At 40.2% G+C, this 17,881-nt stretch overlaps 1 protein-coding gene across 6 annotated transcripts in view; it reads right to left on the bottom strand.

The window, feature by feature from the left end:
* Window positions 1-331: 331 nt before the first annotated feature.
* Window positions 332-17,881, bottom strand: part of FNDC3B (fibronectin type III domain containing 3B) — a 360,687-nt gene continuing 343,137 nt past the window's right edge. For all 6 annotated transcript variants that reach the window (XM_040480759.1, XM_040480762.1, XM_040480760.1 and 3 more), the window contains 2 exons: window positions 15,550-15,677; window positions 332-3,896 (listed from right to left, as the gene is read on the bottom strand). In XM_040480759.1, coding sequence (XP_040336693.1) covers window positions 3,585-3,896; window positions 15,550-15,677 — 440 coding nt within the window. In that variant the 3' untranslated portion in view covers window positions 332-3,584. The remainder of the gene's footprint in view (window positions 3,897-15,549; window positions 15,678-17,881) is intronic.

Here is a 17,881-nt window from a genome sequence, read left to right as displayed (position 1 = left end):
GCCCCTAAGGTTTGGCATTTGGAGAACAGGTAAGGGACGCAGACTCTGACAAAGAATTAACTGGCAGCCCCCAGGGCCTGTATTGTCCATAATCACATTTTAGCTGTCCCATACAGGGAAATCTGAATCTTTAGCTTCTTTTGAGACATTAGCACATGTGATTATGGCCTGTGATCTTGCAGGACCTCGGGTGCAACTGCTCTTTTGGATGCCACCTGGGTGGCCTCGAAAGGCATTTGACTGTGCAACTTTGGGGATGTGGTTTAAGTTTTTAAAAAGTAACAACAACAACAAAAGCAATCCTATTCATGGCAGAAAAACCCTACTTACGTCAGAAAGAATTAAAACATTTATTGGGCATAAATATATTACATATACACTACAGATACAGTTAGGTATTACATATAGCATAGTATTTGCAAAATCTATACATTAAAATTGATATGGCAGTTTTAATACAATGTGTATGAAATAGTCTAAAATTTACAATACAGGAAAACATGATTATTTTTTTTTTTCTCCTAGAGTTGAAAACCTTGGAATGTATGTCCAACAGTGAGGTAAAACATTTTGTCTTTCAATTTAAAGAACTGTGCAAGGATAACATTCAAACACATTCAATTAGGGCACTTTTCAATTTTGACAGGAATACTGATTTACTGTAGCCAACAAAACACAGTTAGAAAATGCCAACAATCTCAAGTTGATAAGAACAAGGCAGATAATATGAAAAAAATCTTTTAAAAAAGTTTTCTCTTTAAACAGTTTCTTTGAGGACAAAGGGCAGTTTGCATTACATGACTGGAATTTCTTGTGCCAGGGAGGAATCTGACATACAGAGCATCGGGAATCGGCCACTCACTCATTCCTACGTATTGCAAAAGGGCAAGAGAAATAAGGTCGATATAACACTTTATTTTATCGTTCGTGTGTAACGGCAATACACATATAGTTATATACTGATGTCACAAATACGTATTTGTGATAGAAAACAGAGCCAGATGGAGTAATAATTTTTGGACTGATGGGTTTATAATGGACACCAAATCACGAAGAACAATAAAATAAAGTGCCGCCAGCTGGTATTTCACCCACTGCAGCTTTCTGGTGGCTCAACAGGATGACAATCTCAAAAAAGATAAAGTACTCGTAGCAGTCTTGGCCTTAAGTATTCTTTCATTTAAAACATTTCAACCAATTCAGAGAATTTCTTTATAGCAGCAGTTCTGAAGTGTTTCCAAAAAGGGACCTCCCCCACACCCAGCAAACAGGGTTTTTGGACACACTTAACTCTTCATTTCATGCAAGTGTTTTGGGGGGAGAAGGTGTGTTTTAAGCAATGGTCTCCGGAAACGCAGATGCCACGGTAGAGTGGGTCATAATATATACTTAAGCAGAGGGCTGAGTTTTGGAAGGCCAGAACTTTGGCAAAAATATATTTACCTTGATGCCATCACTTTGCAAGGCTAATTAAACTAATTATTACAGTCAATAACAAAATACAAAACTCTCTAGTACTTACTACATCAATATAGGCACACAGAGTAATTCATTGATCTCAGCACTTTCTTTCAAGAGATGATTATGGTTTTTTGGGTACATGTAAACGTTTCAATCACTGATAATGGATTTTTTTTTTTGGCATTTAATGCACTAGATGCTCTTCTCTTTAAAAACACAAGAAAATGTCAGAAGATTGATAATAATACTACAGATGTTGCCAAGGTACAGGACTGACCTAAAAATTACAAAAGTATAAAACACAAAATAACATGCTACAAGGGGAAATTAGTACATAAGTACATTTAAAAAATTTTACAATAAATAAAGATTGCACTGTAATTGGCATTTAAAGTACTGTATGCAGAATATAGTATAAATAAACCAAAAACAAAATAATGTTGGTTTCCCCATGACTTTGGTATGGGAATATTACAAGCTAGTACAGGATACTGCATCTTAAGACAACATAGACCAAGCACAAAATCGCTATGATCAAGAAAAACCAAGTAGCAAAAATATACAAAAACAGAAGCAGGGGGATACACTGTGTCTGTTGCACCCTTTTGGAATATATTTATTTGCACCTCCAACTCTTAAATGTCCCTGAGGTACGCGAACATTATGGACTTCATATAAATAATCCAATGACTTTGGGTTAAACTTGATTATCTCATGACTCAGAATAAACATGCAAGAGTAACACTTTGCACTCCAATAGCACCTGTTGATCAAGGATCTCAAAGCACTTACAAACATTAGAATCCCCATTTCATTTTATTTCATTTTATTTTTAATGCACGGGAAACTGAGGCACAGAGAGGTAAAGTGACGTGTTCAGGTCACGCAGCAAGTTAGTGACAGATCCAGGGAGAGAATCTAGGCTCCTTCACCCCCAAACACCCTGTGCTCACCACCAAATATCATTCCCTCTCCACACATGGCCAGGTCAAACCCACAAAAATAGGAACTACAAATTTAGATGACTCTCATTTGGGTTTTACCAGTTTTCATCTGCTGTGAGATTAATATGATGTGCATTGAATCAAGGTATTGAAATTCGATCACTTCATTGATACCTCAAAGAACAGCCTAAAGGCAAATCTTTCCAAAACAACAAGCTGTAAGAAGACTGCTCACAATTAGTATGAATCATGGACAATGGGCAGAGGCACTAAACAGTCACCAGTTCTCGCCATATAACTCTGGTCAAACATAACAGAATATAATAACTCTAGTGATTAGATTAGAAGTAGTTCTACACAAAGACAAACAAACAAGTTAAAGCAGCTTTTAAAACAGCTGAACAAGGAAACAACTAACTATTGCACAATGCCCTCTTAAAATTACTGCTATGAATCGATGGGGTAAAAATCTACAATGCTCCATAATTTATAGGTGCATTTTGGTTACTTGATTTCTTAGACAGGCAGCTCATAGTGTTAAAATCAGAAGAAATACAGATCATTAAAACATTTTAGATTAAAGTACACATTTTGATTCAAATGAGCTAAACACAGTTAAACAACTGAGTGACAAAAGGGTTGTTTAGGGCAGCCTTATCTGAGCGAACACATCTTCTGTACGTTGTTGTTGCCGTTGTAGTTGTGTGCTAATACTCTGACAACACTGGAATCCTAGACCTGTAACTACACACACTGTGATTCATGTTCACAGATATCGATGATCAAGACAAAAGAAGTGACTGGTGAATATAAATTACTAAACTGTAACATGGAAGAAAAAAAAACAAACAACCAAAGGCTTGCAAAAGACATCAGTGAAAACAGAATAAAGGTAAATCTGAAGATGAAAGAAAACATATGAAAGCTAGCTTTTGGTATCCGGTTTGCTTTTCTTTAAAAAAAAAAAAAAAAAAAAAATCCAGTTTAGTCTCTTCCTAGTTTTGCATTTCAAAAAGGTGCACCAAAACACTGATTTTTTTTCCTAGCTAAATCTGTAAAACAAGAGAAGTATATAAATCAAAGAACAGAAGGGCTTAAAAAGGGGAGTATCTGGATAAATGTGTGTATTAAAATGTGTAGCATTAATTAAATTCATACCTCTAGTTTTGTTGGGTTTGTTTACTTCATTAAGAAGTACTGTAATATAAAGGCAAACAAAATGGACAAAGTTGCAAAGCCAACCACAATGAGGGCTGCAAACTGTTCGTCAGTAGGCATCATGCTCTTCATTCTGGGATCGTCTATGCTCCCCGTGTCCCCTGTGAGCATGACCTCGCTTCGCTGTAATACAAAAGCCGCAGAGGGGCTGAAAGCTCCGCTTAGCTCCTGAGAGGTGTCTACACAGCGACGGCACACGCACACGCGGAACCTGTAGTCTGTGTTGGTCTGGAGGCCTGAGATCTGGAATGTTGCTTCTTCTCCCTTGTATACCTTCCAGGGAAAACGAAAAAGTCCTGGTCAGTTAATCTGTAACACTGTGGTCTTCTAAAGGAATAATCCTATAACGCTGGGGGCCTTGTGGACCTGGCTTTACGCCATAAAAACAAAAATGATGTAGACGGGTTATTTCTCCCAATCTGTATTTCATCCAACAGCAACAAAGGAAGGTGTTCTAACCCACTCTGAATAAACAGAATACAAAATTCAGCGACTAGAGTTGCAGCTGGCCTAAGTAATACATACGCATCTAAATTTTAATAAGCATTTAGGCTGTAAGTTAGAAGATGACTTAGTTCTTACAAAGAGCCCCAGATCTTGGTCCACAGAACAAATTAACATTTGCTGAAAGGAAACAATTAAAAAGTTGTAGAAACAATATAATGCAAAGTGTCAGTTGGATGATTTTTTGACAGTTGCATGCACCATATAACACTACCCCATCAAGATATCCTACTTCCACCTTCAAGAAGTACATCCTATTCTGGGGCCCCTGGGTGGCTCAGTCAGTTAAGCATCTGACTGTTGATCCCGGCTCAGGGCATGATCTCATGGTTCGTGAGTTCGAGCCCCAAATAGGACTCTGCACTGATGGGGTGGAGCCTGCATGGGATTGTTTCTCCTTCTCTTTCAAATAAATAAAAAGAAGTACACGCTATTCTGACTTGTTTCTGTAATTAGTTTGGCCTGCTCTAGAAGTTCATATAAATGGCATCCCACTTCATGCCCGCTCTTGTGCCTACAAGCTTCATCCGGGTTACGGATTCAGTAGTGTTCCATCACCTGTCTAGACCTCAATGTATCCATTCTCTTTATGATGGACATTTGCATTTTTTTCCCAGTTTGGAGCTTTTATATAATAAGGCTGCTATGAGCATCTGTGTACAAATCTTTGAGGACTTAAGTTTTTATTTTTCTGGAGTAAATACTTAGGAGAAGTGCTGGGTCACAGGAACATCTACATTTCACTTCATGAGAAATAGTTTTCCCAAGTGATTACATCACTTTGTACCTTCTGCCAGCAAAGTAGGAGAGTTCTGGTTGTACCCCATCCTCATCAACATTTGTTATTATTGGTCATTTATATTTTAGCCATTCTGATGGGTGATAATGCTATCTCATTTGCATTTGTCTGATGCCTAACGATGTTTCTTATATTTTCATCTGCTTATTGGTCATTCATATACCTTCTTTTGTGAAGAGTATGTTCAAGTCTTTTTGCCTGTTTTTAATTTACTTACTTTTAGTTATTTGTAGGAGCTCTTCTTTTAAAAAATGTTTTTTAAATGTTTATTTATTTTTGAAAGAGAGACACAGAGTGTGAGCAGGGGAGGGGCAGAGAGAGAGAGAGAGAGAGGGAGATACAGAATCTGAAGCAGGTTCCAGGCTCTGAGCTGTTAGCACAGAGCCTGATGCGGGGTTCGAACCCATGAACCGTGAGGTCATGACCTGAGCTGAAGTTGAACGCTTAACTGACTGAGCCACCCAGGTGCCCCTGTAGGAGCTATTTTTATCATCTGGATATAAATCCTTGGCCAGATACATCTTACAAATATTTTCTCCTAGTTTTGTGGGGGGTATGTGCCTAATTGTTTTCTTGAAAAAAATTTTTTTCTACACACTCCAATTTATCCCAAATTAACATTTAAGTAATTCAGTGGTCCATCTGGTCATACAGACAGTAAACACAAGACAATCTGTTTTCTTCCATTAAGGACCTGGGAAATTTTCTTCCCCTTTGTTAACTCTAATACAATCACCACGAGGCTTACCATTACAGGGACCTGAAAACTACCAGTCTACTTAGAGAACTCTTGGAGGAAGGGAGATCTCACAAGGCTCTTTTATCAAAGTGATAGCCTCAAACTTAAAGAAAATGATGATCACATTAAAATTACATAAAAATTCATGGCTTACATTACAACCAATGAATTGAGATAGGAAAAAAAGTACCTGGAACTCAAGCAAATCAGTAAGAGATTTGGCTGATGAGTTGCTAAACAAGAAAGTAAAATTAACTGAATCTTTCCTGTATGAATGGCACTGAGGATTGATAAAGCACTTAAAATATGCCTGGTACATAGCACTGCACAGGAAAAGGAAGCTATTACACCATTTAGAACTTAAAAACAACTCCAAATACATTATTAAAACACAGCAATTAAAAGTGATAATCATAAGCATTTTCAACCTAGCTACAGGCTAACTTAGTAAAGCTGTTGTTTTTGCCCATCAATACAAATCCCCTAGAAAATAAACAGTATTTCCAATGTTCTCAATGTTGTCTGAAACGCTTGTCAGCTACAGAGTTAGTGGGGATCTACCAATGTTGAGTGTTTTTAAAAATTTCTTTTAAATGTTTATTTTTGAGAGAGAGAGAGAGAGAGAGGCACACTATGAGTGGGGAGGGGCAGAGAGAGAGGGGGCACAGAATCCGAAGCAGGCTCCAGGTTCTGAGCTGTCAGCACAGAGCCTGGTGTGGGGCTCGAACTCACACGCTGTGAGATCATGACCTGAGCTGAAGCTTGGAAGCTCAACCAACTGAGGCACCCAGGCGCCTCCAAATGTTGAGTGTTTTTAAAGCCTGGTGTATCAACTTCTACCAATTACCAAGAAATAGGACCTACCATCAGTGAACACAAGTATACTGGCCATGCATTTAGTGTTGGGCAAACAAAGACAGTAAAAGGATCTCACGGTTTAGAAAAGGGAACCAACTACCAATGTTCACTTGATATTTAGCCTTTACACAATTTTTTGGGGGGGCATCTGGGTTGCTCAGTCAGTTGGTTAAGCGTCTGACTTTGGCTCAGGTCACGATCTCACAGTTTGTGAGTTTGAGCCGTGCATCAGGCTCTGTACCGACAGCTCAGAGCCTGGAGCCTGGTTCTGATTCTGTGTCTCCCTCTCTCTCTCTGCCCCTCACCAGCTTGTACTCTGTCTCTCTCTCTCAAAAATAAAGACATTAAAAAAAATTTTTTTTTAAAAGATCATAACCTGAGCTGAAGTCAGACGCTTAACTGACTGAGCTACCAAGGCGCCCCAGATATTTAGCCTTTTTCTTAAGATTTTTCCTCCCTCGTTTTCAAACTTTACAATGTCTTATTGTACTTTTGTCTAATGACCAAGTGCCAGAAAACCAATTTTGTTTCTTACTACTATCCAGATTCATCATTGCTTTTGCTAGGCCTTTTGTAAGATCTTAAGCATGTTCTGGGGCGGCTGGATGGCTCCGTTGGTTAAGCGTCTGACTTTGGCTCAGGTCAAGATCTTGCGGCTTGTGAGTTTGAGTCCCACGTCGGGCTCTGTGCTGACAGCTCAGAGCCTGGAGCCTGCTTCGGATTCTGTATCTCCCTCTCTCTGCCCCTTCCCCAGCTCACCCTCTGTCTCTCTCTCTCAAAAATAAATTAACATTAAAAAAAACTAAAAAAAAAAAAAAAAAAAGATTTTCAGCATGTTCCCCTTGGTGAGTTACTTACCTTATTTCTTTAAAGACTGTAGCAAGAGCATTAGCAACTGAAGTCATAGAACTGGGTTGGAGCAACCAAGTATGAAAGGGCTGTAAGAAGAGCGCCCCCGTCTGGTACTAAGAGACCACTGAGGGAGAGGTCTCTCACTGCTCCAGTGATGATTTAGTTAAATGAGGGTTTAAGAGGAGCTTGTTGTCATGGTGACTGCCCCGACCCACACACTGCCAGCTCTTCAGGAGTTCCAACTACACCCTGATGGAATTGTCTATGAATTATTTCCCAACATGTGGGTGGTCTCCAGGAAACAAGTGGTGTACATGTTTTTTCGTTAAAGAAATCTTTTCACTGTAATGTTCTTTACTTTCTTAATTGAGATTTAATCTCTTAAGTCTAAATGCTCAAGTTGGTATTTTCTGAGAAAAGCCTTTTCTTGGAAACTATGGAGACCATTCCTGGAGGGAATGATTTACAACCCACGGGACCAGTTTGATAAAGAAGGTCGTTCCACACTTGCCACACAGCTCTGGTTTCTTATCTTCGACGTCCCAGTAAACAAGGCATTCTGATTCTGTGGTGAGAAGTTAGCACTGGGATGTTTACTGAATTGGAGAGAAGCTATCATACAGCTTAGCTGTAAGATTTCCTGCTAGATCTGTTTTATTGAAGAGGCCGCTCCTCCTGAAGTATTTGTTGGCACTTACCACACACAGGTCGAAAGACTGTAGCTGTTGGAGCTCTTCTCCTCCGTGCAACCTGGGGAACTGGGAGGCAAGTGGGCCTTCCCTTCTCAAGCACAGGGACTGGAACCAGGATCCCAGGTCTAAATGCTCGCTCCGTTACTTTCTAGGTTTGTGAACTTAGGCAACCGAACAGCTTTGAGCCTTAATTTCCTCACCTTTAACATGGGAATAGTAACAGTACCTAACCTAACTCTGGGGGGGGGGGGGGGCTGAGGGTTAAAGAGAAACTGTATGTGAAGAATGCTTTGTGAGAACACGCTGCGGAAGGTAAGCCAACTTTATCCAGTTTAATCCTCCTGCTTAGAGATAAAGCGAGGATCTTCAGAAAGGCTGTTCATTTCTTAAGGATTCCTTGCAAAGATGAGATCCCACTCCTAAGTCAAATACCTCTGCTCACCACTGGAACCGCCCCAGCTCTGCCTGTGCCATTCCCTCTGGTAGAGATGCCACCACCTGCCCTCTGCTTTACTCCTCATCTAATGACTACAGTCTGCCATGAGGTCCAGCTCTCCTGGCCTGACTCGGTCTTCCCAGACGGCCCCACTCTCTGGTGTTTCCGTTAAGCCCCTCCTAGATCACCCCATCCTGGTTCCTGCTGCCTCTGGAGGAAAACACTGCCTTTCCTTTATGCTGTATGGACAGCAATTCCCCCACTCAGTCTGTGCCAGGCAAAGGCCTGGGCAGCATTTCTGTGCTGTGGCCTCTTAATTTCTGCCTTCAAACAATGACCTCGTTGAAGGAAACCTGTTAATAACCTATCCCCACAGATGTTTTTGAGACTTTTGGAAACTGGATGTAAATGTTCACTTCTATGTATTTAAATGAATTCTATGGCTTCCAGAATTTGCACAGCTAGAGCTTTGGAAGAAAGCTGGCCCAAAAGTAGGTTTCATTTCTTAGGAACCCAATTCATGGAATCCTGAACAGAGACTTCATATATTCATTTTGATGGCTCTTCTCAACTCTAACTTTCTGGAATGAAGATCTCTGAAAATGTTTTTAGAAAGCAAAGGAATGCTACCTTTCTCATACCATTTGGCAAAAAGCTTTAGTGAAGGAAAAATGAATGTCTAATCGAAGGGAACTTCCTTAACGACGAATCCAATTAAAACTTAGGCCCTAATTTGTAAATGTTTTTCTTTTAGCCATTCTTGGTGTTTTAATTGGAACAGCTCCCCCCTTTTCAAGCATTGCCAACTCAAAAATCTTTATTTATTTATTTAAAAAAAATTTTTTTTTCAACATTTATTTATTTTTGGGATAGAGAGAGACAGAGCATGAACGGGGGAGGGGCAGAGAGAGAGGGAGGCACAGAATCGGAAACAGGCTCCAGGCTCTGAGCCATCAGCCCAGAGCCTGACGCGGGGCTCGAACTCACAGACGGTGAGATCGTGACCTGGCTGAAGTCGGACGCTTAACCGACTGCACCACCCAGGCGCCCCTCAAAAATCTTTTAAAAAATATGGTAAACATATTGAGTGTGGGACTGTGTTCTATTATCCACAGCAACCAGCACCATGGATAGCCTCAACTAAGTTGGTACTCAGTGAATGGTTCTCTAATTAGAACTTTCAAATACTCAAGAGCAGATAATCTTACACCACACTGTTTGAAAAGAGGGGAGAATTAGCAGAAACAAGGAAACATTAAGTATTAGATACACAAACCACATAGGCAACAGAAAAGAATTTTCAGTACAGGTGCAGCCATCATTGTAAAAATGTTATCATTAACAGTAAGTTGTTTTTAGTGCATTAATAGAAACTATAGTTTCTAATATATTTTAGAAATAGTCAACGATGCTTATTAGGCCTTTTGGATTCTTATTTTATATTTTATTTTTAAGCAGGCTCCACACCCAACATGGGGTTTGAACTCACAGCCCTGAGATCAAGAGTTGCATACTCTAACCGACTGAGCCAGCCAGGTGCCCCGACTTTTGGATTCTTAGCTAAGGAAAAATTAAAACAATTCCAACACCCCATTTCCTGAGGACTCTGGTTCCTGAGGCTGGAGATAACTGATTTGTTTTTGTGTAAAGAGTCACAGCCAGGGGATCACAAAACCACAAGTTCGTCCTATCCGTCACACAGCTGTGCCTCCACTGAAGTGACTTTTCCTGGGACTGCACAGCTCTCTGCATCAGGATGGCAGGCCTCGTGTCCCTTTATTTTCATTCATTTTGACAGGGGCACCATTATGGGTTTTTCCTCCTGCCTGAACCCAATTTAAAAGGCATAGCTCCATTTAAGATGGTCTTTATTGAGGTAACCAATCATAATATCTCAATAAGTATAGAAGCAATATTATTTTTATCAAGACTATTTCTGTTCTTGGTTTGATGTACAATAGATCTTAAAGTAATTTTGACCTTTATTCCAAACAGGAGGACTGAAAGTAATATTCAGATAACTGAAATGAACAACCTATGCCCGTTAATTCAGAACAACATGCTCTGCAGTTGGATTCCTTGATCCCGGAGAGTCTCTGGGGGAGGATCCCTGGAGGTCTGCACCTGGGCCAATGCTTGGGTCTCTTTACTAATACTGCCCCTCTCAAGAACTGCAAAGGGGGGCAGAGCTGCACAGCAGTGTCACTTATGTAGAGCGTTCTCATTAGTGAAGGGCCTGAAGCTCACAGTGGCCCCCAGTTAGAGGTTTAGAGGCCTTACTTTTATAACAAAGTGGCCGAGGCTCAGTGAAGTGAATTAATTCTACTATCACACGACTGTGGGATACCCTCCAGCTCAAGAGGGAACCCACCGACCTGCAAGCCTCCTTTGTGGAGGGTGCAGTGCTGGGCAGGCATCATTGTCCCTGAGCTGAAGAGGACAGGTAAGGGTACTGTTGCTGAACTGCCTCTTGGGGGTCTGCTGTTCTCACCCCAATGGGCGTTTAAGCTCTGAGAGCACTGCCCACGCTCTTCTGTTCTATGTCGGCTCTCTCATGGTACAAAGTACCTAACAGGTTCTCAATAAACCAGGGTCCTAAACCTGGACTTCGCTGAACAGAATAAAAACTTGTCTCGTGAAGTTTTAAGTGGATGTGTGAGCATTTTTCTGATGGCCTTCATCAGATACTTAAAGGAACCTGTAAACCTAAAAAAGTTAATCCGTAAAATAAATGATGGCTCTTAAATGTCCCCATGTTGATCTATTATTTTGCTTCGGATTTGATCCTTTATTCAGGCAAAAATAAAGAGCTGTGTTAGGGAATTGAATTGAAAGCCATTAAAAAATATGTAGGCTCTAAGACTTCCAAATGGTTGCCTTAAGAGCAGCTCTTTCCTCATAGTACCTGCTGTGATGCCATGAAGAACCAATGTTAAGTCCCAACACTACATTCTTTATTCAGAGATGCCACCAAATTAAATGTAAAGGTCCACCAATTTTGAGACGCTTTAAAGGTTTACTTAATGCAACAAATCTGAGCACCAAGAATATTAATGATTTGTCACAAATTTTTCCCTAACATGTAACAATGTGTTAGAGTTTGGTACTCTTTGCTCCTCCTCATGAAATATTTTTTTAGGGGCTCCTGGGTGGCTCAGTGGGTTAAGCATCCGACTCTTAATTTCGGCTCAGGTCATGATCTCATGGTTTGTGAGTTCAAGCCCCAAGTCTGGCTTTGCATCGTGCTGACAGTACAGAGCCTGCTTGGGATTCTCTCTCTCTCCTTCTCTTTCTGCCCCATCCCTGTATGCTCTCTTTCTCAAAATAAATAAACAAACTTAAAAATTTTTCGTGTAAAAATTATATAAAATTTGGTAAAAATTTTTCATACTTCTGGGGTATGAATATGAATCATCTTGCTTTACATTCTTATACAGGTATCAAACTATGTTATATCTCGTGCAAAAAAAAGTATCAGTCACCTGCATATACATATAATTTTCATTCCTTTCCAGAATGCTTTATAATGAATACTGTCTGACAAGAAGTTTTAAGCTTCTTTGAAAAAACTTGTGCTTGGCATGTTTATTAATGGCAGGAAAGCCAAATCAATCTATGTATGCGTTCTAATATAGAGTAAAATTTTAGGTGAGGATTTACTCCTTTAAGAGACCATTTATAATTACAACCAACTGCTCACCTCCTATCTTGGTGGCTGAACAAAAGAAAGCTAATAAGCCAGAACCAAGGCAAAGTTAAAATCAATGTTTCAAGTGAAACATCAGAAAAAGCCTTGGTGTTTGCCATATTTGCCTGTATACGATAAGCCTGGGAAGCAGAAAGACACTCTCCTGTTACAGCTGATTTTTTTCACCTAAGTTACAAACCTTCTAAATCCACCCCGTGCTGAAGCTTACTCTTACTACTACCCTGAGTATAAATAACACCGTTCCTTTGAAGCTGCCTCTTTCACGCAGGCAAGAAACATTTACTGAGTGCCTAACTACGTGCCAGTACTGAGAAATAACAAGGAGTAACACAAGCCCATACATTCATAGGTCCTGTCTGGTTAGTGCTGGGACTGAGGAATCCAGAGTGCTCCCTAAGAGCACGGAGCTCTGCCGTGGTGTATGCTCGAGGAGAATTACCTCCCCTTTTCTTTTGCTTTGCTTCTATGTATTCAAAGCCTGGTATCTCCGGAGCACAATTATTTTAACCATTACTCTGCACCCATAATATAAATAGGTTTCATTTCCTATTTCATGTCCAGAAAAACTGAATGAAGTACTCAAAACACCATGTTTAAGTTAATGCTTATTGAACAGGGAGAAGCAAAAAACAAACAAACAAACAAAAAAAAAAACCCCAAAAAACCGCAGTACAAATTGTCCCTGACTCAACCGTGGCTTTTAATGCACCACGACCCACCTTAATCATTTCTTGGTAAATGTAGTAAACACATGGTTATGTGAAGAATGCTAATCCCTATCTACTGAGCCTGCCCTAAAGTACGATGTTTTCATATATTTTCAACAAGAAACTCGCTTATAACTACAATAAGAAATGTATTCTGAGTTCTACACATGTGACTGCATACCCTATTAGGATTTATAAATCCATGGGTCTAAATATATAACATTAAACAAATAGCAGATTTAAAAACAATGTTTTTTAAATTTTACATATATATGTAGGCTTCATGACCAGTGCAGAGCCCAATGAGCGTGTTGAGTGGAACACACAGCCGTGAGATCACGACCAGAGCAGAGATCAAGAGTTGGTCACTTAACTGAATGAGCCACCCCTGTTAAAGATTTTATTTTTAAATAACCTCTACACCCCACGTGGGGCTTGAACTCACGACCCTGAAATCGAATTGCATGCTCTTCCAACTGAGTCAGCCAGGAACCCCAAACAAATAGCAGATTAGAAACAGCCACATTGCTGATAAAATCTAAATTACTGCATTGATTTACCTATGTTTTAGCAATGCTTGCGATGTATTGATCTTGATCAAATAATGCTGCCTTCTCAATGTAAAACAGCAATCCCTCTTTTAAGCAGCAGAACAATTTTTCTAAGAACAGGTGCAAAAGCATGGTACGGGGAATACAATGTTTTTAAAATAACAAGGACGAACATGCAGTGAAGGTACTGTTGGGAAACAAATCATTCTTAAGTGTTAAATGATACGCTGTGAAATTCGGTATCATTTCATCTTTCACTGCTATGGAACAGGACAGTGCTGCCGGAGTTAAGATGACTGCAGTTAAGAGGGAAAAGCCCTCTGCCCTCTATCTGAGCTGAGACTCTGCAACCAATCCTATCTATCTGGTGAGCTCAAACAAACACAGAAAATTATTTAGTCTGAAATGGGATATGCTGTAAAGAATGAGATTGGAAAGTGAAATGATACAACAGTGTTTTCCTCTCTGTTTTCTAGTGTTTTGCTCTTAAAGAGGAATAATGGAAACCTTAATTATATCATCCACTGAGGTTAATCCATACTTACTAGTAAATGTCATAGTTTTTTGCAAAATGGGGTTCATCCTTTTTTTAAAAAAAATTTTTTTTTCCAACGTTTATTTATTTTTGGGACAGAGAGAGACACAGCATGAACGGGGGAGGGGCAGAGAGAGAGGGATACACAGAATCAGAAACAGGCTCCAGGCTCTGAGCCGTCAGCCCAGAGCCTGACGCGGGGCTCAAACTCACGGACCGCGAGATCACGAGATCCCGCGAGATCACGAGATCCCGCGAGATCACGAGATCCCGCGAGATCACGAGATCCCGCGAGATCACGAGATCCCGCGAGATCACGAGATCCCGCGAGATCACGAGATCGGGACCTGAGCTGAAGTCGGACGCTTAACCAACTGCGCCACCCAGGCGCCCCTGGGGTTCATCCTTTTATCTGATTCTACATATTAACAAAGTACATGAAGTGCACCAAAATTTTCTCTGATCATCTTACACACTTGCAAGTACTCTTCATTACTGTATAAGAAATATTAGCCAGTAATTTAGCAAAAGCTCTGAATCAAATTACTTTCTACCTGCTTTGTGTATCTGGAGCCTCAAGAACTGAACAGAGGGGTCTTACAATTAGGCCAATGTTTTAGAAGACAGGTGACATTTATCTTCAAGTTTCTAAGTTTGATATACACGCATGCCTGCATTAAAAGCTCTGGGAAGGAATGGGCTTCACCTCTCCTCAGAGTAATGGGATCATATCCTGATTTCACAAAAACAGTTATTAAGTTCCTGGAAACATTACGGAAACCGATGGAGTATCTGAATCATCTACGGATGATCTGAATCATCAGTATCTGCTGGTGGTATCAGTACCAGTGACTGATCATGTACAGTTGTGAAAGAACAAAGGATCAAAAAGCATTATGAAAAATAATAAAACCAAATTCTTTATCGGTTATATTCCAATTACATTCTCTCTTGCATGGGTTTATCAGGTGATCTGTATAAGCCTTGCTAACTCAAGTTATGGTTCATGGACCAGCATCACGTGGGAGCTGGAACCCTCCCCCCAGACTAGTGAATCAGAATTTGCATTTTAACAGATTCCTAGGTGATTGCACATTTAAGGGTGACAAACAGTGACCTCGAGTTGCTGAATCACAGGCCTCAAGAGCTGCTAAGTCATGTACTTTAACCTTCTAACTTCTATAAAAAAAGGCAGACAGGACACAGGCTTCAGCAGTTAGGTTGAAACTACTCTTCCTCTGTAGTAAAGCCATTGGCACTTGGGTTTTCATTGCATACCGATTTTGACATTTGTAAACATCACTGCCGATATCAAATACAAATACAGAATTTAATATTCTTTGTAAGGTCATGCTTGAGAACTGAAAATTTAATGCCTCCACAGACAAAATGGAAACTAGGGCTTATATAAATGGGTATACACTAGGCAGTTTCTATGATTGGCTGTAAGAAAACCCCGGCTCACCAGTCACTGAATCTTTCAAGGCTAGAGGTAGAGGCTTAGACTGAGAAGCTGCACACATGTCATGCACGCCGGTTCTTACCTGTTTGTACTCAGATTCTCTTCCAACCAATACCTGCAGAATGTAGTTGACAGGGTCACCTTTCATCGGTGGTACCGTCTCCCATAAAATTTCACATGAATTTCCTTCCAACTGTGTGACTCGAGGTGCTGAAATACAGATCCACAGATCCAAGCTCAAAATCCAAAATCATAGTCAACATTTTGGTAACACTGGAGAGGGAGAGTGCTTAGTGTCCGCTCTGAGAGGGGGGTTTATTGGCCCAACCTCCTACAAGACCTGCGGGGAGCCCTTTATAAAGAAAAGATCCTCCATGACTAGCAAGCCACTGATGAAAACTCCTTTGCTTATTATCCTATTAAAAACTGCTCAGCCTCCATTTGCAACTACGTGGATGGGGCTGGAGGTATTACGCAAAGTGAAATTAGTCAGACAAAGACAAAAATCATATGACTTCACTCGTATGAGGACTTTAAGAGACAAAACAGATGAACATAAGGAAGGGAAACAAAAATAATATAAAAACAGGGAGGGGGACAAAACAGAAGAGACTCATAAATATGGAGAACAAACAGAGGGTTACTGGAAGGGTTGTGGGAGGGGGGATGGGCTAAATGGGTAAGGGGCACTAAGGAATCTACTCCTGAAATCACTGTTGCACTATATACTAATTTGGATGTAAATTTAAAAAAATAAAAAATAATACACGTTAAAAAAAAAAAAAACGGCTTAGCCTGGATTGCATTTTTGTTCTTTTTCAAATAGCTATTGAACACATTGTAGGATTAGGCCCTGAGCTGGGTACTTTGGAGAATTCAAAACATGGACTATAAACCTTGCTTTCTAGGGAATTAAGACCTAGTTGAGGGAAGGGAAGAGCAAGGTTTGAGACAAATACAAAGAGAAATAAAATGTGAGCAAGTTCCAGGGGGAAGGTTTGAGGAGGGGTGACATGTGAGCTTAAGTCCCAGAGAATGGTCAGCATTGTGAGAAAGACTGTAAAAGTCAAGTTATCTCATATTTGTATATATTTTTTAGTACATTTTTCACCTACTGGACTCCTAATTCTGGCTTAAAGGAAAATTACATTAGTTTGTAGTAAAGCATGTAAAATGTTACAGAATTTTAAAATATTTTCTCATAGCCTATGCTATCTCTCTACAGCTTAATTCAATATCGATATTTTTCTACGTTATAACTAGAACACATAACTCCTCTCTGAACCCCCTTATTCTTTAATTTGTGATTACATGAAATTAATTCTTTAGAGGTAGCTGTTTCTATTTGCATCTGTATAGTACTGTTTCGGAAAAATAAAGGCTTTCTCAAAAATGAGTTGCAATTAATTGGCTAAAACCCTAATTAATTTATGGAAAAAATAAGGCTCTCCAGCTTATTATATTATATCTATCTATCTATCTCTATCTATCTAGATAGATAGATAGAGATAGATAGATAGATAGATAGATAGATAGATTATATTTGGAGGACCAAATAGTTCTCCAGCTAAGGTAACAATTTCCTGAACCGAAGAGGAAGAGGAAGAAGATCTGACCATGCGGCAGTGTGAGGAGCGTGTCCTTCTGTAGAAAATGTACCATGAAATTCAAGTGCTATCAATTTAGTATTCCATTGTCCACAAAATGAATCTCCACCAACATACATGTTGAGAGGCAAAATTAGTGGCAGAAAGACCCTTGACAGGGCACCTGGGTGGCTCAGTCGGTTAAGCGGCCGACTTCAGCTCAGGTCATGATCTCATGGTCAATGAGTTCGAGCCCCACATCGGCCTCTGTGCTGACAGCTCGGAGCCTGGAGCCTGTTTCGGATTCTGTGTCTCCCTTTCTCTCTGCTCCTCCCCCGCTCACACTCGGTTTCTCAAAAATGAATAAACCTTAAAAAAAAAGAAAATTAAAAAAAAAAAAAAAAAAAAGACCCGGGCCATTTGCTAGTTGGTAAAGGTTGGCAAATGTTCCTCGTCACAACAAATCTATTAAACCCAGTGTGTTCAGGAATCTCTTCTGTTACAGCTGACAGGCAAAATGCTACCAAGGGGCTGGGGCATTTACTACCCACGTGACCCAGCAAGGCCTTGCATCCATTTATAGTAGTTTCTTAGTCACGTGACAAACCCATTGCCAAAGAACTTCTGGACTGCTGAGGAGCAGGGAAGCCAGGGAGAAGGTAGCTATCATAAAGTACCCTCGAAAGAGCTACAGGAAACCTTCACAGAATCCAAGCCAGACCTTGACCCAGGCCCTGAGGTCTCTTATCCTCAGTATCCACACAGCTCCTCCACGTGGAAGCAGTGAATCCAACAGCCTTGCTCCCGGGGCCACACATATGAAGGACC

The sequence above is a fragment of the Herpailurus yagouaroundi genome, unplaced genomic scaffold (assembly GCF_014898765.1).
Source record: "Herpailurus yagouaroundi ecotype Mexico unplaced genomic scaffold, PumYag 159, whole genome shotgun sequence".
In the NCBI taxonomy this organism is placed as follows: Eukaryota; Metazoa; Chordata; class Mammalia; order Carnivora; family Felidae; genus Herpailurus; species Herpailurus yagouaroundi.
This window is presented reverse-complemented; position numbering and strand designations above follow the sequence as displayed.